This window comes from Hoplias malabaricus, chromosome X2, assembly GCF_029633855.1.
Source record: "Hoplias malabaricus isolate fHopMal1 chromosome X2, fHopMal1.hap1, whole genome shotgun sequence".
NCBI lineage: Eukaryota > Metazoa > Chordata > Actinopteri > Characiformes > Erythrinidae > Hoplias > Hoplias malabaricus.
This window is the reverse complement of record NC_089819.1, coordinates 9,474,802-9,496,677: the sequence shown is the minus strand read 5'-3', so window position 1 is coordinate 9,496,677 and position 21,876 is coordinate 9,474,802. Positions and strand designations below refer to the sequence as shown.

Below are 21,876 nucleotides of genomic sequence, written 5' to 3'. Positions count from 1 at the left end.
ATACCAAACATTGTTTGAGTACCAAAATGGTAACTTCTCTTACTTGTTGGGACCACAGAGATTGTCACCAATGTAAATCAGTGAACTTTAAAGTAAAGACTTTAAGAAAGAAGGTTATGTTAAGGCAGGCTTTCTCCCAGAGAAAGCGTATATCAGTCCATGGGCTTAAATAAGTCAATCCCCCTGTTGACTGTAGGCCACTGCTAGTCCACCATCGAACCCCTCAGACTAGTGTCGTGTTACGAAATGTAACTAGGTTTTAATCTCCTCAAACTGATTTTAAATTCACAAGGCCTTTTAATTAGGAAAAAACTAATACAAATATTACAAACAACTTTGAGAGATACAATAATTAATAGATCTCACATAAAATAATTATTCTGAAAACGTTAACATTGTGCTAAATTAAATTAATTTACTAATCAAATTTACAAAGAATAACGAGTAAATTGGACTGTGAATGGAAAAGTGCCAAAATGTGACATGTTGTCTAAAACAACTGGTGGTCTGCCTCGAAAATGCTATGCAAATCACCAGGGGACCTCCAGCTTTGCCCTCAGTGGACCAACTGTGGTCTGCTGTCTTCTTGCTATCAAGGTGGTGCTGTCAAGAATATTCTGATTTTGCTGACATAAATATAAAAACAATTGTTACAAACTTATCATATACAAAGGCTGTTAGAATGTTTGACAAGAAATAAAACTGCTGGGCCTGTATAATTTCAGGCAAAATTGGATGCACTTAAAAACAAAGCTGCGCCAGCCTCGTGTGTCTCATACACTCTTCGCCTACCTTGCGCTCCAGCTCTGAGTCAAACTCGTAGGAATGTGCATGAAGCAAAAACGCAGAGGATGACCGCATGCGTGAATGAACTGTGGCTGAGAATAGGTGGTCCTGGTTCTGTTTGTGTGGCTGGACTCAGACCTACCTGTGTCCACGCCCCTGAAATAAAGTATGAATATTTTGAATAATTCAATATAAAATCCAATGTAACTGCGGTTTAGATAAGCCAATTACCTAAAATCATGTAGTTTGAAAGAAATGTTTTGGATGACTAGTAAAAGAATTTTAGAGGAAAACTTAATAGTTAATTAGTTGAGTTTCATTGGTGGAATGGTGATGGGGATAATTTTTTTTCTGTGTAACTTTAGGCTAATTTAACTTATTTAACTTAAGTTAAGAGGCTCCTCATTTTGAGGAGAGTACCTTTGACTAACACTTGCACAAGCACTTGCATTAAATCAGAGCATTTATGACAGTATTTTTCATTTTTGTCTTATTTAAAATATAATTGAAATGGGAGGGAGTCCAAGTAGGACGTAGGTTAGGGCCCCCAAAGGTTCAGAAACAACCCTATTTTCGTGCATGTGTTTGCATGTTTAAGCGTTTGTCTATGTTTTGAGTTCCATGCTTATCTCTTTCTCATTCTTCAGAAGTTTGGCTGTTTTCATTCTTTCAGACAGACATTACGTTTCTCTGAATTTATTTGGAATATTCTCACTATCTCAGAGCAATAATTCTGTAATAAAGCATTGTAATGCCAAGAAACAGCATTAGAGCTCTTGATCTCTTGAGCTCTAGTTATTGTGTGTGTGTATGTATGTGTGTGTGTGTGTGTGTGTGTGTGTGTGTGAGAGAGAGAGAGAGAGAGAGAGAGAGAGAGAGAGATGTATGCAAATATAAATTGTACAGTGTGTGCATATAGAGTTCAGCTGTATCAGTGTAATTAAGCCACTGTAATAAAGACAGTGGAGGGTTAATGATTATCATTCACACTCTCTTTCTCTCACACACACACACACAAACCCACACATTTTGGTACACACCCCAAGGTATGTGTGTGTGCGGAAGTGTGTGTGTATAAAAGCTGCAGCAGTGGCATGTGTGTATGTGTGTGTATTATTCTGCTGTGACATGAACCTTCTCTGCTCTCTCATCTACCTGGGTGAGTACACATACACACACACACACACACACACATAGAGAGAATAAATAGTTGTTTGTTTTAAAGTTAAACTTGTTCAGTGTAAGGTTACAGATAAAGTTCTCAGTAGATTATAAAAAGTGATTTAGTGGAATGTTGTGTATTGTAGTGTCTTTTATTATGGTATCACTCAGTTACAGCAACAATTTGAGGAAGACTTTAGTTTTTACATTTTTAATGTTAAATCGTCACGTTATTTTCAATATAGAGACACTGATTTTAGTATAGAGACACTGACTTTCATATAGAGACACTGATTTTAGTATAGAGACACTGACTTTCATATAGAGACACTGATTTTACTTATTTAAGAAATAGTAAGAAAAGCAATAGAGACGGCTGAGAGGAAAACAGCACACAGTGAATAAAAGACATTATTATTTATTCATTAACATTTTATGTAAAACCAGGAGCTAATTTTCCAGTCATGCTGTCATTCTCTCCATGAACTATAGGCATAATTGCTCTATGACAGAAATCAATTTATGGTTCAATTAAGGGCTGAACTTTAAAAAAAGTCTTTCTTTCAGTGTGACTATACTTCAGTGCCCAGTAACCTGTAAAAGTTGGAACAGTGTTTTTTTTTTACCACTGGACATGAGAGCCTCCAAACAAGAATATTTATTTCTGATATAGAGAAGTCCAGTTTAGACCCAGAATTCCTTTTAAGGGCAAGAGGCCACAACAAGATTGCCCACGCGATTCAAGTGGAATTCTGTTAGCAAGAACTCTGTAGAACACTGTTAACTTGGGAACTCTGTGAACACTTTCAACTAGAACTCTGTAGAACACTGTTAACTTGGGAACTCTGTGAACACTTTCAGCTAGAACTCTGTAGAACATTGTTATGCAGAACTCTGTAGAACACTGTTTACTAGTCCTCTATGGAACACTGAGTAAATGAATGCACACCACAGTGAAGGAGTGTGAGATACAGGTCAGAACTTGTCTTTCTACAACACACACAGTCACACACACATACAAAAACACTTACTTACTCACACTCTCTCTCTCTCTCTCACACACACACACACACACACACACACAAACACATGCAAACACATAGGGTAGTGTTCTATTCTAATCCTGAATAAAAGATAATGACGATGTTCCCTTGTGGTTCCACTCCACAGAACTATTTCCTGAGAGTGTGTTTTAAAACATAATTTTGTTCTCTCTCCTGAGAACATGGAGGTAGAAAATGTAGTGAATGCGAAAAGATTCCACCCTCCGAAAGCTACTCAGGTGTGGGTTACAGGTGAAGAACTTAGACAACAAAAGGAAAGAGATGTACTATTGTTCACACACACATTTTTAGCTACTTCAGAGGACAGACACACCCCTTACATACACACTCACAATGGCATTAAACATTAGATGATTGTGTACAGACGCTGGCGTCCAAATTTCAGATTCTCCATTCAATCTTAAACTCTATGAAGAGTGACTCAACACAAACAGCAGACAGAAGCGTGGGGTTAGATTAGCATGCTAATGCTAGGATTATCTAAAAAGCCCAACAGATTTACTAATGCTAATGTCAATGCTAATGGGAATGCTTCGTCTTGTGATGAGACTCATGTATGATCACGTCTTCCAAGAAAACCACACTGCCATGTTTCTTTATGTGGGAATAAAGATTAAGATTTAAGGGTGGGGTTCAGAGTTGAGACTAGGCGTGGGGTTAAGGTAGAGATTATTTGTTGGCGTTAGAGTTAAAATTAGTGGGCGATTAATGTGGAGATTAGGGGCGTGTTTTAATATTGGTGATTGTTATATAATTTCTAAAATATTTAAAAATATAATTTCTTAAACTTCATACGGTTGTGGATTTCAGTTAAATTTATAATCTCTCAGATTTAGCTTTAGTTTCTGATTGATTTTAGAAATCACATGTTTAACTGCAGCATATTTAATGTACACTAATTGCTAACCATAATCCCCGATATAGTTCTCACATTAAATTACACCTGTAATCCCAACTCCAATCCCAACCCCTAAAATCCTCATTAAACTTAACTTATCTCAAAACTAACCCAAACCCAATCAACAGACTCATGATATTATTATTATTATTATTTCTAATCATGTTAGAAATAATGAATCATTTTCATGAAGTCATGTAGTGTGTGTGTGTGTGTGTGCAGCCTGTAGTGTGGTCATCTCTTTAAGTTCATCTATCACTCACACACCTGCATTGGATCATGTGATCTTGACATCAGCATCAGGGGAGGAGCTTCAGAGTGCTATGGGTGAAGAGCTGGAGTCTGATGGAGCCACAGGTTTATTTAGTATCCCACCATTAATTAGAGGTAAGAGCTCTGTTACAGCTGTTTTGTTTGACCTGAGAATGTTGTTCTTTTCTGTTTTTCTTTTCTCTCTTTTTATTCTTTCATATCCAAAATGTTGAGTTGTTCCTATCACAGTGAAAGGATATACACAAAACATGAGAGTGGAGCTTGAGTTTCTCCTCCAGTCCCTATACCATGGTCTCTAAATGCTCCTTTTTCTCTGTTAAAATTCTGTTTTAAGTCTGTAATTTGACCTTTTTTACACTGACATTAGCTGGTCATTATATCTCTTTTTTGCCTGGTACTAATCCAGAAGTAACTGTATATGACTTGCTGTAAGAGGTGGTTCTCAGGCAGTTCTCGCAATGTTTTCAGTGAAAAATAGTGTCTGCAGTGTAAAGTCTAAGAACTGCAGAGACCTGGCTTCTTCATCTGTGGAAGGTTCTCTTTTTGAGTCCTGGTTCTTCTCAGGGGTTATGTATAATATGTGTGTGTGTGTGTGTGCTTAGTTTCTCCCACTGTGAGTGAAGAGCAACGCTCCTCCAATGCTGGCCGGAGGAGGAATGGTGGGAGGCGGAAAAATAAAAGTCATGTGACCTCAGGTCACTTCCCTACACAGGTACAACACTCCTTCACAACAGACACTGATCCCTGCAGGACATCACACCGAGAATACTGCATCCATGGACACTGTACCTACCTACAGGACCTGAAGGAACCTGTCTGTGTGTATGTCTCTAACACACATTACAGAGTCTAAATGAACTATGCACAAATTATATACACTATACAATACACATATGTGTATAAAGGATAGATGTTCAAGTCAAGTTACACTTGAAGCTAAGAGGGCTTGAGATATAGACTGGGTCCATCAAGTCTGGAAGGAATGTTTTTAATCTGGTTCTGACCAGCTTTGACTAGGTCCATCAGTTTGGAACGGCCAGATGGTGACTGGGCACTTAAAAGGCACTGGTTCTCACTCGATTCATAAGTGGTTCAGACTGGGTCATTCAGATTGGAGGAAGTTGGTTTTAAACAGGTTCATCAGATGATATTTATGATCAGGTCCATTCGGTTGGAAATAATTAGTTCTGACATGGTCTATGAGGTATGGAGAAGACAGTGCTTTTTCTGTCTTTGTAGGTAGGCTATAGGGTTTTACATCTGATGCAAGAAGTTACAGAAAGAGCACAGCAGTAGAGTAAAATGAGTGATCTTCCATTGACTGAAGACGATTTGTGCTGCTATGTCCTGGATGAGCTGCAAGGGTCTGATGGTCCACAGAGAATAGAGCTGCAGTAGTGAAGCCTTAAGAGTGAACAAGTGACTGAATAAGTCCTTAGGAATCCTCCTAAAAGAGAAAGGTTTGAATTCTCCATATGGTTAAAGCAGATACACTGTATTACCAAAAATATTTGCTTGTCTGCGTTCACACGCATATGAACTTGAATAACATCCCTTTCTTAATCTATAGGGTTTAATATGATGTCTGCCAACCCTTTGCAACTATAACAGCTTCAACACTTCTGTAAAGGCTTTCCACAAGGTTTAGGAGTGTGTTTATGGGAATTTTTGACCATTCTTCCAGAAGCGTATTTGTGAGACACTGATGCATATAATATTAATATAATGTGCAATTATTTGTCATTGTACAACGTACAACAAACTTTGTCTTCTGCATTTGACCCATCTGTGGCACTCACACACACTAACGCAATAGGGTCTGTGAGCACACACCCAGAGCGGGGGGCAGCAATTGCTCAAGGGCAGTTCAGCCACGGATGTCTTGGGGTTTGAACCGGCATCCTTTGGGTACCAAGACATATTGACATAAGTCATATTGGAACAGGAAGGGACCATGCTCAAACTGTTCCCACAAAGTTAGAGGCATGAAATTGTCCAAAATCTCTTGGTATTATGAAGCATTAAGAGTTCCTGTCACTGGAACCCAACTCCTAAAACTCCCCACCCAATAACCCCTCCACTTAAATTGCAGTTGTCAATTAGTTTGGCAAAATGCAGTCAGATAAGTTCCCTGATTCATCACCCCAGAGAAACAGTCTCCACTTCTCTAGAGTGCATACAATGCTTTGGATTGCTTTTGGTGATGTAAGGCTTGGATGCAGCTGCTCAGCCATGGAAACCCGTTTCATGAAGCTCTCTACACACTGTTCTAGAGCTAATCCAAAGGCCACATGAAGTTTGGAGGTCTGTAGAAATTGACTCTGCAGAAAATTTGCATCCTCTGCACACCATGTACCTCAGTATTCGATGTCCACGCTCTGTCATTTAAATGGCCTGCCACTTTGTGGCTGAGTTACTGTTGTTCCCAATCACTTACACTTGGTTATAATACCAGTTACAGTTGACTGTGGAATATTTAGTAAGGAGGAAATTTCACTACTGGACTTGTTGCACAGGTGGCATTCTATCACAGTACGACACTGGAATTCACTGAGCTCCTGAATTCAATGATTTGGATGGGTGAGTGAATAACTTAAGCAATATAGTGAATCTGTTTGACCAAGTTTGGCTTAATACATAAGTCAAGATATAACTACTTCAGAATGACAAAAATTCTGTGTGCAGCTAAAACAAAGTGACTTTGGAATTATACAAGGTCATGGAGGTAAAAAGTTCCTACGATGGACACACTGTGGTAAGGATCTATAATTCCCAGTATGTATATATATTGGAAGAACCTGTAGTTCCCAGGATTTACTGATCACTGTGTGAAACTGTGGTTCTGGGATGTACAGACCACTGTGGTGGCCTTGGTCCTGGTATGTGCAGATTGTGGTGAGGACATGTTGTTTCCAGGCTGTAAAGATCAGGGTAAGGACATGTATGATGTACAGATAAGGGTGAGGAATAAATAGCAGTTTGGACCTGTAGTTCCTAGGATGTACAGATCATGGTGAGGTCCTGTGGTACCTGCCCAGGATGTACAGATAATGGTGAGTACCTGTAGTTCCAGGAAGGGTAGGGATAAGTGGAAACCCAGAAGTGGGAATGGTTAGTTGGCTGTCATCTCTGCAAAAGTGGTTGTTTAAACCCAGACCGTACATGATATCATTAAGACTGTGAGTGGTTTAAAGAAAATTAAAAAAGAACCCAACACAAAGGCATTTACTGGTGCATATTGTTGATTGATTTGACTAATGCTATTGATCAATAAATTAATGGTTAATTAATGCATGATATCGATTAATGTTATTGATTATGTAGGTGTACGAAAGGATATGATGGTGTACGCTGTGGGATACAGCTGTTACAGACATTCTCTGGCACTGGTTCTGGATCTGAGGATCTAATTGATCACACACACTCTCTGCAGCTTGTGCTGATTATTATTGCCGTCGTCCTGTCAATAATAAGCTGCTTCGCCATCATCATCATCATTACTGTACAGTGCGTATATAAACACACACACACACACACACAGAGTTACATGCTTTTAAAACCCAGCTGATTAATTATTTAATTGAAAATAAAATATCAGACACTGAAACTGAGGAATGTAATTTTTCTTGAAAAATATATGACAGATTTTAATTTGCACAACATGTTTCCATTATTATTTTATTTTGTGCAGTTAAACACACACACACACACACACACACACACATATATATATATATATGAGAATTTTTTAAATGTTTTATGTTTTTTATTCTTTCAGGTATAAATCCCAGCGTGGTTTCCAGGCAGCATTCCTGAGCTCGAGTTCTGAAAGGGAGAAACTCCAGAAAAACCTCAGTGTCTAAAAATCATCTCTATAACACACACACCCACTCACTCACACATATTCACCCACTAAAACATTACCTTACTTGCATGCTTTTGTTACACAGCGATTTCACTGTGCTCTGTTTGGATTATTTACAGAAATTGATGTAGAATATTTTACTGATGATCCCATAACAGTGATTTCAAACACAAGTACTGATTTCTTTCACTCTTTCAAAAGTCTTTCAGTGAAAAAATATTCACTGGTTAACAACAACTTAATTCACAGTTATTTGTCACACTGAGGGGAAAACACAAATATTTAATTCAAATTAAATCTTTAAATTCTCAGATTCTGATTCTAACACAGATTAAAGTGAGTTTATTTCTGACCTAAACCCACTCTGGCTGATTTAACCTGACAGTTTATTTATTTATTTAATTTAATTATTTATATAAATTCTTGAAATATTTTGTTTGTTCATATGTTTATATTGAGGGAGTCCTGTCCCACTATTAAAGATTTAAAACTCATTAGCTACGTATTACACAAACAACAAGCTTAGCCAAAAAACAACTATATTTTCCAAGCATGAACTGATGAAAAATAAAATGTTTGTGAACCGTTGCTGTATGTGATTTCAATCCAGTACACTTCTGTATTCTGTGAATGTTTCCTTATGGTTCACTAACTCTCTGTTTGTCTGTGCACTGGAAAAAATCTGGTGCTTGTGTTCAGCCCTAGCTCTGTAGATGGCTATAGATAGAAGGAATGGCTATCTCAAAATCTAGTGAGCTGCCTAAATAGAGAGCATTTTACATCATAGTGAGCGTGCTCTTGACACGTAAGCGGTCATCATTCTTAGATATATTAAATATGCTGTCTACTTAGATTCCTTAATTTGACAGAATTTTAAGGCAAAACATTTCCTCAGCCACAAAGACAATCCCATGGTGCAACACTAGCACAACTTCTGTCTAGTTTGCACTTCTTCCAGAGCAAAAGTATATAAAATAAAAACAGGAAGAGGAAGATGAGGTAATAAACTGCACCGGTCGCGTGCAGTGGGTAGGAACAAGCTGTGACGCAATCGCTCTCTAGAGAGTCTCAGTAATCTGCCTGATGAGGACAGACGTCAGTTCAAACGCTGCCTACTTAAACAGCTGCCTACATAGTCGGTGCACTAAATCTGGCACATGTGTGGAACTACACACATTGTCAAGAAATGGCCAAGAAGCAGCCAAAAATGTACAGATCTAGTGGACAAAAGCTGAACAAAAAGTTCTTAGATCTGGCAAGGGCCAAGACATGTGTAAACACTGGTGAGGTTTTTGGATGATGAAGACGCCTCCTGATGTCGAAAGGCATTTAAAGAAATTAAAATGTTGTTTTATTCCTGCTCTATGTCCATGTTTCGTGTCATTCCATTGGCAAAAGCTGAATTTGGGGGGACAGAGCTACTGAAGGAGCACTGAAGGGAGTGGTTTGTTTGTTTTGCTTTTGAGTTTAGATAACATTAGTTACCTACAGAAGTGTATACTGTGCCTTTAAATCCCACCTGAAACCTTAACTCTGCTTTAAATCCCAAAAGAAAACATTACATGCCTCTTGAAATATAACAAAATTTGTATGACATATTTACTCCTGACACATAAACTTGTTTTCATGATGCGACCCTCAGTAGCAACCCGTTTTTAAAGAAAACAATTCAGTGCTGTGTAAAAAAAAATTATAATTATAAATTAATCGTATCCCAAAATTACGATTTTGAAAATATATATAATTCACATAAGTTGAAACACTAAACAATTACACAAATGCATTTGCTATGCTTTTTTTTTATTTTTTTTTTTAAACAATCCCCCTGGGTCATGTCATATTTAAAAATCTCTGTCTGAAAGTCAGCACATTTCAGTGTATAACCCTTTAATTACAGCACTCTTTCAATGTAGTGATAACATAATCTTTGAAACTGTATCTTAAGCATTTATGAACATATGTTGCTAATAAATTTTAAACAGCAAAGAAGTGTTGATGCTGTTTGTCTTTTTAAGTTTGTTTTGTTGTTTGTGTTGTTGATGTATCATTTTGATGATGAATTTTGTGGCAGCGAGAAAATAAAATCTTCAGACAACGAGGTAGCATTGAACAACAAATCTGACAGTTGAGCTGACGCGTTTTGTACACTCCTAGCATGATTACAGTGTGAGTCTCTGGGTAGTAGCATATCATGTGAATTACGGTATATTCGTGTGATAGTTATTTTAAATTAAAATACTCTTATAAACAAGTGTTCAGAAGGTAGGCGGGACTTGATCTATGCTCTGATTGGCTCAGCGTCATTCCGCAAGCACGCGAATACATCCGGGTCTGCGGCGCTGTATCCGAAGCAGCATTCTTTAACGCTCTGTTTAATTCGGTCTTATTCGGTTTAATCACACTTTAATTCAGTTTAACGATGCCATTGAGCACTGAGTGCTAAGACTGAAGTTCCTGACAGAAAGGTGAGTTTGAGTGTTGTTTAATGAATGAACAGCATCAGACCCCGTGTTTCTGGTACTAATAACGGTAACGTTATCGTAACGTTTATTGAAGATTAAATTAAAAAGAGGTAAATAAAATTACATTAACGTAATGTAAAAAAAACATATTTTTAGCATATTTTCTGTTTATACGCGGGTATTTTAGTGCTTATTTGCATCTGTTATTAGGAATGTGTCCTGTCCACCTTAAAATGTCCAGCTGTCATAGAAGTAGTTTTTGGCGTTAGATTATAACAGCTTTTAAGACAAAACGGAGAAATTCCATTTAACAGCGTATTTCAGCTTGCTTGTGTTTTCTGATCGTTTCAACAACTGTTACTAAGGACATTGCTAAAGGTGTTGATTGTGTGGTCAGTGGATTTTCTCTGAACACCCAGCGCCTGTCAGCTCAGAATCTGAAGTGTGTGCCACTCTTTTTCTTCTTTATGGATCATTTTATCTAAGCAATAAAGCAAAATCACAATAAATATAGAAAAGAGAAAGACGGGCTATATGTAAAAGGAAGAAACTAGTCTAAGGAAAAAGGAGACTTCTTTACTCACTGATATACCTCAGTTGATGTTAAAAAAAAAATCAAAAATATTCAGGAAGCTACATATTCATCAGTGTTTTTCTGAAGTAGCTAAATGCACACGAGTAAATGTAAATAGCTACTACACACCTTTGAGAAAACATGCTTTGTCTAAATATAGAATAGTGTTCGCTGTGTCTCCTGTTTCTGATAACCTCCTCCTGAAAGTGGAGCAGGAGAATCTGAGATATTTACCCATCTTAAAATAAGTTCCCAAAGGGCACAGGGGCAAAGTGTTCACTAATCAGGGCACAGGGCTCAGAGTTGAAGAAGGTGATCACAAAGGAGGGCATAGTGTTTGGGGAGAGATGTAGAAAGAACACAGGGGCTTAATAAACCAGTACCTGATTGTGATGACCTTCCACGGCTTATGTTCAGATATGTTGGTATAATTGAGACCTGTGTGTTATGACAGAAGCCATTAGGCCTTTTCTGAGGTATTTATAACTGTGGCTTTTAATCTGAACTTTGTGATGTGAAGGTATGAGCAGTAATAAATTTGCGTTATAAAAAAAGGTTTATGAAGCATTTTCTCCTGATGCTCCAGTAAATCATTTGCCTGAAATAGTAAATACACAGTGTGTCTCTCTGTTCCTTTTTCTGAAACTGAGCTCAGCAGCTTCAGTTCCTCTGTTTAAGAACTTTAACTCTGAGATTTACCAGAGTAAGAAGATTAAAGTTCCTGCTTTTAATTTAGTGTCAGCCTTACAGAGAATAATAACAGATTTTGCTTTGACTCTTAATCCTAATGTGTGAGTTTGTGTGTGAACGCACAGAGGGCTGTTCTAACTGTATGATGCTTGTTTATATGTGTTCTGGCATGGTCTGAGAATCTGTGTGTGTGTGGGCTCAGGGCTGTTCTATATGTATGGTGTATGTGTTCAGGCCTGTTGCATTTGTGCTTGTGCATATGGCTTCAGGGCTCTTCTAAGTGTATGCAGTGTGTATGTTCTCTCTCTCTCTCTCTCTCTCTCTCTCTCTCTCTCTCTCTGTATGTTGGGGGTGTCAGGGCTGTTTTAAGTATATTATGTGTGTTCTGGGCTGTTCAGAGTATATGTTTATGTGTTTATTTCTATAAAACTGATCACCGGATTGGATTAAAGCAAAACTAGGTAGAATTCATTCCATAAAATCACATCTTCAGAATCATTGTGATGCTTAACTGACCTGTAATAGGGAGAATAGAGCCTCTGTTGGCTAAATGTAAGTTAAATGTAGTTGTGTATGCTATTGTTGTTTTCTGCAGGTTTATGTGTGTTATGAGTGTATTAAGTGTGTTTTTGTTTGCATTTTTCTGCAGTTATTTGTGTCTGAAGATGTTGTGTAGATTTCGCGCCAGTGTGAGGCCATGGGTGAGTGTGTGTCGTTGGGTTCACACTAAAGAGAAAGGGAAGCCCCTGATGCTGAATCCACACACTAACAAGGTACAAACACACACAAAAACGCAAACAGAGAGAGAGAGAGAGAGAGAGAGAGAGAGAGAGAGAGAGAGAGAGAGACAGACAGGCAGCAAGTCTGTTAGAGCCTGGAAACAGTTAGAACCATGACTCAGCAGAAAGGTGTGTGTGTGTGTGTGTGTGAGAGAGAGAGAGAGAGAGAGAGAGATTGTTTGTTTGTTTGTTTTTTAAACTAAATCTTTGGCACAGTACTGTACGTGTGTGTGTGTATTGGAATAGGGGGCTCAAAAATATTTTTTCTACAAAAGGGTATACAGCATAAAAAATGGGGACCACTGATTTAGTCTGTTCATTCATATTCATATTTCAATGTTCCTGCAAAATAAGGTATTGTTTCCAGTTACACTGTTAAAAGTGAAGAAAATAATACAGAATTAAAAATAAATTATAATATCATCTATATCAGAGGCAATGTGAGCTTCATAACTGCAAATATTGTTTAATTAACAGAAAAAACAGAGGCTCCATCTAAAAACCCTTTGGTGAGTGTGTTTATATGTGTGTGTGTGTGTGTTTAGGGAATGGCCTTTACTCTGAAGGAGAGGCAGATTTTGGGACTGCAGGGACTGCTCCCCCCAAAAATTGAGACGCAGGACATTCAGGCCATGCGTTTCCAGAGGAACCTCCGCAAGATTTCTGACCCCCTGCAGAAGTACTACATTACCCACAATGCTCTCTGATCATACACACCAGACATTAATTACCACATTTTTCAATGGATTGAGCGACAGTAATCACTGCATTAAAGCTGGCATTTTCAACTTTAGGCCTTTATCCAATTTCTGTGGTTTATTGGTATTGACTTTCCTACCTCATCCACAAGCTTCATTCATCAGGAAAGTTTCTGAAACTCAGTGGGGGAGAAGTACTTAATAACAAGATATTTAGAAATGAAAGAAGCACAATCACTCGCCTGTTATCAGCTGTAGACTGGTGTATCCTGGCCACTGCTGTTAGCTTTTCTGTGTATCTGTGTTTGTGGTAGTTGTTATGGCAACGGTGTGATCTCACAACAGTGCATTTGTTAGTTTAGGTATAAGCAAAATAATTTATGCAAATAAAAACCTATTCTATGAATGTATTACTTCTGAGCAGAACATGCGAAAATCACAATGTTATTTTGGAAAAAAAAAGAAAAAAAACTCAAATATTTTGGTGCACTTTCTTAGGAAACGGAGACTCTGCTTACTGTGCTGTATGTACTTACAGGAAATACTAATGCTATCAAATCTACTTGTGCTAAGAGAAAATGGCTAATGCTAGCTGTGCTGTACTAACAAAAATAATTTGGATAACTGTTTTGACTCTCCTGTCTCCTGTAAGACTGCTAGACTTCAGCTCAGTGCTGTGTTACTGGGCTTGTCTCGAGACTAGTGTTGCCAAATTTAACATGTGTTACCACACTGGAATTTAATACATTAAGTGTTTTTAACACTAATTAATTATTTTACCCAAACGTCCTCCTATAATTATTCCATTAATTAAATATCATAAACGGTCTATCTTAACTCATTGGCATTTAACTGCATGTCTGAGCTATTGTCCATTTCTGTGTTCTTTGCAATGTGGGAAATAAGTGGTGGTCATCATTATAGTGCATTTCCCCACTGAGGGATAATAAAGGATTATCCTGTCTTATCATATCTTAGAGCATCACAATACCCTTTCTTAATAGATTAGATGAGGGTTGAAATGCTAGAGTTAGAGTATGTGTGTGTGTGTGTTTTGGTTTGAAGGTATATTTATCTGATGGGGATTCAGGAGCGTAACGAGCGTCTGTTTTATCGTGTGCTCATGGAAGACATTGAGGCCCTGATGCCAATTGTTTACACTCCCACCGTCGGCCTCGCATGCACACAGTATGGACATATCTTTCGCCGACCTAAGTGAGTACACTATTTGATTACCTTACATTACCATATTACCATAAACTCTACGTCAGTCCATGTTTGTGATAGCAATACCACAGTCAGCCCTGTTATGGATTAATAACTTCATTTGTTAATGTTTAAATATAAAAAAATTTGATGAATAAAAACTCTTCAAATAGAAGTTTGGACACAAGTAAGTAAAGTGTGTTTGTTGTACAGAGGCCTGTTTATTTCCATTATGGACCGAGGACATATTCGGTCTATCCTGGACAATTGGCCAGAAACTAATGTGAAGGTAAATATACACAACTGGTTATTAGTAAATAAACTAAAAGTAAATATCGATAAACAATTATGTAAGTGTCTCCGTGTGTCTGTGTATGTGTGTGTATTCCGTGAGTAGGCGGTAGTTGTGACTGATGGTGAGAGAATTCTGGGATTGGGGGATCTTGGAGTGTATGGAATGGGAATACCAGTTGGAAAACTCTGCCTTTATACAGCATGTGCTGGGATCCGTCCTGAGAGCTGTTTACCTGTGTGTATCGATGTAGGAACGAATAATGAGGTTTGAACTCTAACTCACACCACCAACAAGCTTGTTACCTGTGTGTATAGATGTAGAAAAAATATTGAAATACTGTTAACATTGTTCATTTCTATTTCCATATTAATGTGTGTGTGTGGTTTGAATCAGACATTGCTCAGAGACCCGTTCTATATGGGACTGTATCAGAGGCGGGACCGCTCCCAACGCTATGATGATCTGATTGATGAGTTCATGGAGGCAGTGGTTGATAAATACGGACAGGACACACTCATTCAATTCGAAGACTTTGGGAACCACAATGCTTTCCGCTTTCTGAAGAAATATCGCCACAAATACTGCACCTTTAATGATGACATTCAGGGTAATACAATCACACCCACATTTACATATACATTCTCTCTTTTGCACACATGCACACACACTCATTCTGTCTCTCTCTCTCTCTAAATACTGCCTACCAAATCTTATCTCGTGTTCCTCTAACAACACTCTGTAAATGTTTGCGAACTGAAGAGACCAATTGCTGTACTTTTGAAAATGAACTCTTTTCCCAGTCTTGCTTGTTATAGGATTTCAGGTGCTTGACAGGTATGGGTCTTTATTACAGGGTTAAACTTTGTAGCTCCAGTGTAAAACTAAAGACGAAAACTTCCAAAAGTGAACGTGTCTGATTATATATATTTGCAGTTTGCATGTGATTTTAATTTTATTTGATATACCAGTTTAATTGATTGCATGTTTGTTTGTAGGTACTGCATCAGTAGCTCTGGCTGGTTTATTAGCAGCGCGGCGTGCTGTTGGGAAACCAATCACTGACCACACTGTTCTGTTTTTGGGAGCAGGAGAGGTACCCTACTTTTGATCACATACACTGTCACACATATATACATTCACTGTACACACACACACACACACACACACATATATATTCACAGATCTGTCCTCATGTATTCAGATATATAGAAAAGCCAAAAATGTTTTGTTGGCTGTTGCAGGCCGCACTGGGCATCGCAAACCTGATCGTCATGGCGATGGTAGAGGAGGGCATGTCCCAAGCAGAGGCTCAGAGGAAGATCTGGATGTTTGATAAATATGGCTTGCTCGTACAGGTGAGAGAAATAGAGAAAGAAATAGGGGAGATGGGGATAACGGATTTTAATAATTCCACAAAAACAAAACGAAGGAATATAGCAGAAAAGGTTAGGAGTCTCTGGAAATAATGCTGCCTCCTGAGGTTTGGGTGAACTTGCTAATTAGGAGGAGTAGATTTTTATAGATTAAATTGAAGAATTCCTGATTGTTATTTATAACATACTCATTGTCAAGCTAAAATTATTTTGTGTTGACAATGAGTTCTGATCATTTTTTCCAAAGTAGCAGAACCTGTATGCATGCAAAAAGTATGCTTAGTACAACAGAAATTAAATTTGAGTAAAAATTGTTTTAGGAAATAAAGAGTTACATGCACCTTAAATTTAAAAATAAGGAAAATGTATGAAACCGTATTTTCCAGACTTCTCTTGTGATAATGTCAAACTTTCCTGGCCTGAGATGATAAACACACAAATGATGTCATTACATAGAAAATAATTCAACTGAAGACTATTTAACAGTCTTACTGGATTATCTTTTGTTAAGAAGTGCATGAAATTTAAAAAGTACATTAGTAAAAGATTAATTGTAAAACTGATTCTGTGTTTGTCACAGTGAAATAAACACACCTTGATTTACCTATGTAATTTAATGATTTTAATGATTATGAAACGGACTATAATAGGATATGAGTCAGGCCTAAATCATAATTTTAATCAACGTTTTGCTTATCTCACCAGGGCTGTAGAGATATTTTGACTGTCGCACAGGAACTGACGCACAGACAACCCTTGTAATACAGACTGTGTGTGTGTGTGTGTGTGTGTGTGTCTTTAGGGTAGAGAGGAGGACATGGACACAAATCAGGAGGCCTTTGTCCACCCAAGTCCAGGCGAAGGAGTGAAAAGTTTCTTGGATGCTGTTAATGTCCTCAAACCTACTGCCATCATTGGTGAGTTTACAGTGTGTCCAGGAGTATTCAGTGTATGTGGCACTTAAATGTCCAAGTGTAGTCCAGTTTGTAATTCTAACTCAATAAGGTATGCAAATGTATTTATGTGTGTTCAGGTTTGTTTTACTTGTGCAGGAATATCCTGGCATTTAACATTTTTTCAGTATATATAGGTGTGTGTTGCCATTATGTGTAGTGTTTAAGTTTGTTGAAGTGTGTTAAATTCTTATTTGTTGTAGGTGTGTTCAGATGTATGTAATTATCATCTATATGTTTACAAGTGTGCAATATCCCTTTTCAGGAGTGGCTGGAGCTGGGCGGCTATTTACTCATGACGTCATTAAAACAATGGGGTCACTGAATGAACGGCCAATTATTTTTGCCCTTAGTAATCCCACCGCTAAAGCAGAGTGTACTGCAGAGGATGCTTATGGACTCACGCAGGTACACATATAAACAAAGAGAAGTGTACACAAACACAAGTGTAACACACAGAGGAAGGCACCACAATGCTTATTAGTTCTTGTGTGTGTGTGTGTGTGTGTGTGTGTGTTAGGGTCGGTGTTTATTTGCAAGTGGGAGTCCATTTGGTCCTGTTACTTTGGAGGACGGCAGCATCCTGATCCCTGGACAAGGCAACAATTCTTACATATTCCCAGGTTAGTGTTTATATATATATATATATATATATTATTTTATATAATTATTTTATATAGTTACATTCATGGATTATATGTTATATATTTAAGGTGTGGCTCTGGCAGTGATCCTCAGTGGAGTTCGACACATTAGTGACACAGTTTTCCTTGAGGCTGCAAAGGTAAATAGGAAGTATTTTGTGGATAATGAAATCACATTCAGATCTAAACCCTTATTGTTCCTTTGGCCAGTTTTAAAAAGAGTTCTTTCTAGATAAATCAAACCAATATTCAGATGAATCTTATCTTATCATTTCTGTTCAGTCCATTTCAGTGCCGTGGTAACATTCATATTGTTATCGGAAATGATAATCGTTTGGCCTTTCATGAAAAAAAGTAAAAGCATTATCTACATTGTTCCAAGCACAATTTTCACAGTCTGGTGTGAAGGTGTGTTCATAACTGAATGTCTGTGAAAGCTCCTTTGACACTAAGTGGTAATAAAATTGTGTTCTAAAATATCCAGTGTGTCACAGCAACAAAAGTCACATTACATTCTTCATGTGCAATCAGAGAGTGAGTGAACTATACTAATATAGCATGAAAGTGAGAGTTCATCAGTGTCTGTGGGTTCTAGACTGGTCTTTCCGATGTAAAGATCAAGACAGTGAAGACCCAGAGCAACTTAAACATTTTATCAAGAAGGAACAAAGTCCACTTTAACAACTAGAACAATCCGCGTTCCTCAGTTCCCAGGCCAGTACTGAACACTGTTAAAGGGATGGTGATGAAACACAGTAATAAACATGCTCCTGTTCATTATTGTTTTATATATTGATTGTATTCAGCACTTATTGTTTCTTTGTTTGTTGTTCATTTGTTTTTTGTTGTTGTTGCTGTTGTTCTTAATTAGACTCTAGCTGGTCAGCTGACTGATGAGGATCTCTCTCAAGGACGACTCTACCCTCCACTCTCCAACATCAGAGAGGTCTCAGTACAGATGGCCGTTAAGGTGTGTATGCATGTTTATGGTCATACTGTGTGTGTGTGTGTAGGTATGTGGTAAAGCAGTGTACTTAACATGTGTGTATGTATAGGTGGCAGAATATCTATACACAAAGGGAATGGCGTTCCGTTATCCTGAACCTGCGGACAAAGAAGCATACGTCAGATCCAAAGTATGGAACACCAACTACGACTCGTTCCTCCCTGATACCTATGACTGGCCTGGGGTCTCCCACACGCCTCTGTTGGACTAGATTCAGTACTACATTCTACCTTTAGTCCTACACTCCTTGTCCTAAACCCTTAACCCCACATTTAACCCTGTACATTTTTACTTGAGCACAAAATCCTTATCCTGAAATCAGTGACTAGCCTGGTGTCTCACACTCCTCTGCACCCTGTACCTAGAATCCTGTGCCCTAAACCCTGTAACTTAATCTCTAAATTATTTACCCTAAATCCTTAAACCTACAGGTTTTACCCCAAATTGCACAACCAGCAACATAAACCCTACACCCTAAGTCCTTTTCCAGAAATCTATGACTGGCATGGGATTTTGCACACTCCTTATACCTTAACCCTAGATTCTGATCCAGAAACCTATAGCCCCTTTCACACATGCCTGGTAACCTGAAAATTTTCCAGACCTTACGGACATACAGGCAAGCTGTATGTGTGAATGTGAATGTTCGTAAGAGTTATAACGGACAATATCTGGAGTTTATCCTGTCAGCCCCCTAGTACAATATCTGCGTAATGTCCAGTTGAGCCTAGTATGAACAGAGCATGTAATGTTATGGAGAATTCAGTGAATTCATGCCGTGCCTCCTGCATGCGCTACACAGGTGCCGCGCCATGCTTATATCACAGAACACAGCTGAAAAAACAAATCTGACATGGAAAAGCTCCGGCTGTGCACTACATGTGTAAAAGGGCAACTCCGGAATTTGTCTGGACCTGATTTTCCTGACATTTTCCAGAGTTAATTTGTGAAAACTGTTTATGACTTGCTTGTCTACTCTGGTTTCAGCTTTAGTTATTACTCTATAACAGTTGATTTATGAACAAGAACTGAGCGAAGAGAACAGCTGTATACTTGAGCTAAAACCACTCCAGATGTTATTGGTATTTATTCTGTGTTTGTGTTGTTTTATAGAGTTTAATGTTATTTCAGTTATTTTCCACGTATGAAATGTGATTATTTTATAGTTTATTCAACTTTTCCATTCATTTCGATCCTGTTGACTGAATGTATACATTTAAATCCTGTGCCTTTCCGCCCATCAAGACACTCCTCAAACACATACACATACCCACTGATGCTATACACACATTCTCAAACATATAAGCCCCTCACGAACATGCACACACAACGTTATCCTACTCTACGCAGACACACACACATTTATAAATAATACAAATGCCTACATTTTAAAAACAAAGGAATAGCAGATACCTGAGTAATGTAGTGTGTGTTTGTATGTTATATTCAATTGGTTATATTATATTAGTGTCGTGGCTATGCGTGGTAAAACAGCAGTGAGAAAAATGTTTATCATAAATATATAAATAAATAATTACCCAAATTAACATAGCAATATTAGTATGTACATTACAGCCATGCTGGGTCACTGACAAATGTTTAGACAGAGCCTGAAATTTATTTAGACATATATCAGGAAAATAAATGTATAGAACTAGCTTCACAGATCAGTAAAAGACAATGTATTAAAATACTTTCGGAGCTGATCATTTAAGAAAGTCATATTGAAGTTTTCTGTCATTTAAACTGTAGTTAGTCTCTATAAATTTAGCAGGCTAAAGGCTTAAACACTAGCTGTAGTTTGCAGTGAGTCATGGTGGTGATGTAAAAGCACACACAAGTTTAGTAGCTTCTGGTTTTTGCGAGACATCTACAGTCTATTCACTATCTTAGAGTAATCAGGTTAAATTTATTTGAACATAAAGTCATTGTTGAATTAAAACTGCTTTTGCCATTTGATTTTTTTTTTCTTACCAATTGAAATTCTGATTCAGCCACACAAACACACTCTTTTTTTAGTCTAGATGGGTACCGCTGTATCAGTGTATTACTACTTTGCCGTGTATAATTGATACCTCATTAGTGACTGTGATAATTTTTTGGCTGATTTGAACAAATGCATTTATCTGTTATTTTTGCAGCATTTATCTTTGAATTAGTTTACCTTTAGGGTGACAGTGCACATCAGTATTTGTCCAGGATTGCCTTGGTTCCACATTACAGTAAGATTACTTATATAACACAGTTATTGTTTTAACATTAGTTAATAAATTGCTATTAAGGCCTAAATACTTAATTGCAATTTGTCACACATATTTTGAATGCTCAACTCATTTGTTATTTAGAGGACCACCTGATATTCAGAGCAGAAAATGTCATATAGAAAACATTAATTTTGGTGGTAATTTTCATGTGTCAAAAAGGAATTAAGACCTAATTAGTAACTGTTAATAAACTACTTTTAAACTTGTACGAAATGGTACCTTTGATCCCCAAATGATCATGTATTTAGGTGGCTTCATGACCTTGTTTGCTACTTTCCCTTTGCATACTGATGTTTTTTTCTATCCATTTTGTTATTGTCTGTTATTTTATTCTGCCATCAACTGAATTAACATGCGTAAAAACACAAAATAAGCACAGCCCTACATTGCTGTTAACTTTATTTATGAACAGTTTATCAGCAAATATTAAACCTTGAATATAAAATGTTATAAGAGATATTGAGTACAGTATATACAATAATACCAATGTGTTTGCACACCCTGCTCATTATGGTGTTTATGAGTTAATGAGTTTCAGTATGAAGCACTCATATTTATATTCAGGACCAATAACCTAATATATTTTTTACCATGTTTGCAGAGTTTTTTTTTCACTATATAATCTACAGATGTGTTATTATACCCATTCATGTTTTGGTTCAGTGTGCATTTGCAGTGTCCCCAAATAAAAGTTTCTTCCTCTAAGTGTGTTTCTGTTGATGTTTTCTCTTACATAAGACGTTTTTGTTCTGTTGTTTTGTTTTGAACTGATGTCACAGTATCACAGTTTTTAGTGTGTGTGTGTGTGTGTATATATATATATATATATATATATATATATATATATATATATATATATATATATATATATATATATATATATTT

The 21,876-nt window shown here is 37.4% G+C and overlaps 2 protein-coding genes across 3 annotated transcripts; both read left to right on the top strand.

Annotated features, from left to right (window-relative positions):
- Positions 1-1,902: 1,902 nt before the first annotated feature.
- On the top strand, positions 1,903-9,944 carry LOC136676676 (proheparin-binding EGF-like growth factor). The gene is made up of 5 exons (XM_066653834.1): positions 1,903-1,945; positions 4,132-4,296; positions 4,785-5,004; positions 7,507-7,689; positions 7,961-9,944. Exons 1-5 carry the CDS (start codon positions 1,915-1,917, stop codon positions 8,043-8,045), a joined length of 684 nt encoding a protein of 227 aa, XP_066509931.1. The 5' UTR covers positions 1,903-1,914; the 3' UTR covers positions 8,046-9,944.
- Positions 9,945-10,373: 429 nt separating this feature from the next.
- On the top strand, positions 10,374-21,687 carry LOC136676675 (NAD-dependent malic enzyme, mitochondrial-like). Of its 2 annotated transcripts, XM_066653832.1 has the most exons (15): positions 10,374-10,512; positions 12,423-12,546; positions 13,098-13,231; positions 14,316-14,465; positions 14,670-14,745; positions 14,854-15,015; positions 15,145-15,358; positions 15,747-15,844; positions 15,993-16,106; positions 16,927-17,041; positions 17,343-17,485; positions 17,598-17,700; positions 17,791-17,861; positions 18,593-18,691; positions 18,777-21,687. In XM_066653832.1, the coding sequence occupies exons 2-15, from the start codon at positions 12,439-12,441 to the stop codon at positions 18,936-18,938; spliced, it is 1,749 nt and encodes a 582-aa protein (XP_066509929.1). In that variant the 5' UTR covers positions 10,374-10,512; positions 12,423-12,438; the 3' UTR covers positions 18,939-21,687. The 2 variants fall into 2 exon arrangements, with proteins under 2 accessions (XP_066509929.1, XP_066509930.1); XM_066653833.1 differs by lacking the exons at positions 10,374-10,512; positions 12,423-12,546; positions 13,098-13,231 and adding an exon at positions 13,679-13,774.
- The last annotated feature ends 189 nt before the right edge of the window (positions 21,688-21,876 follow it).

Excerpts from the sequence above, each read along its gene's own strand:
- LOC136676675 (XM_066653832.1), top strand. The coding sequence starts at position 12,439 with ATGTTGTGTAGATTTCGCGCCAGTGTGAGGCCATGGGTGAGTGTGTGT. Across the intron at positions 14,466-14,669 it reads CATATCTTTCGCCGACCTAA|AGGCCTGTTTATTTCCATTA; the intron begins GTGAGTACACTA and ends TTTGTTGTACAG. Across the intron at positions 14,746-14,853 it reads GGCCAGAAACTAATGTGAAG|GCGGTAGTTGTGACTGATGG; the intron begins GTAAATATACAC and ends TTCCGTGAGTAG.
- LOC136676676 (XM_066653834.1), top strand. The coding sequence starts at position 1,915 with ATGAACCTTCTCTGCTCTCTCATCTACCTGG. Across the intron at positions 1,946-4,131 it reads CTGCTCTCTCATCTACCTGG|CCTGTAGTGTGGTCATCTCT; the intron begins GTGAGTACACAT and ends GTGTGTGTGCAG. Across the intron at positions 5,005-7,506 it reads CTGAAGGAACCTGTCTGTGT|GTGTACGAAAGGATATGATG; the intron begins GTATGTCTCTAA and ends TTGATTATGTAG.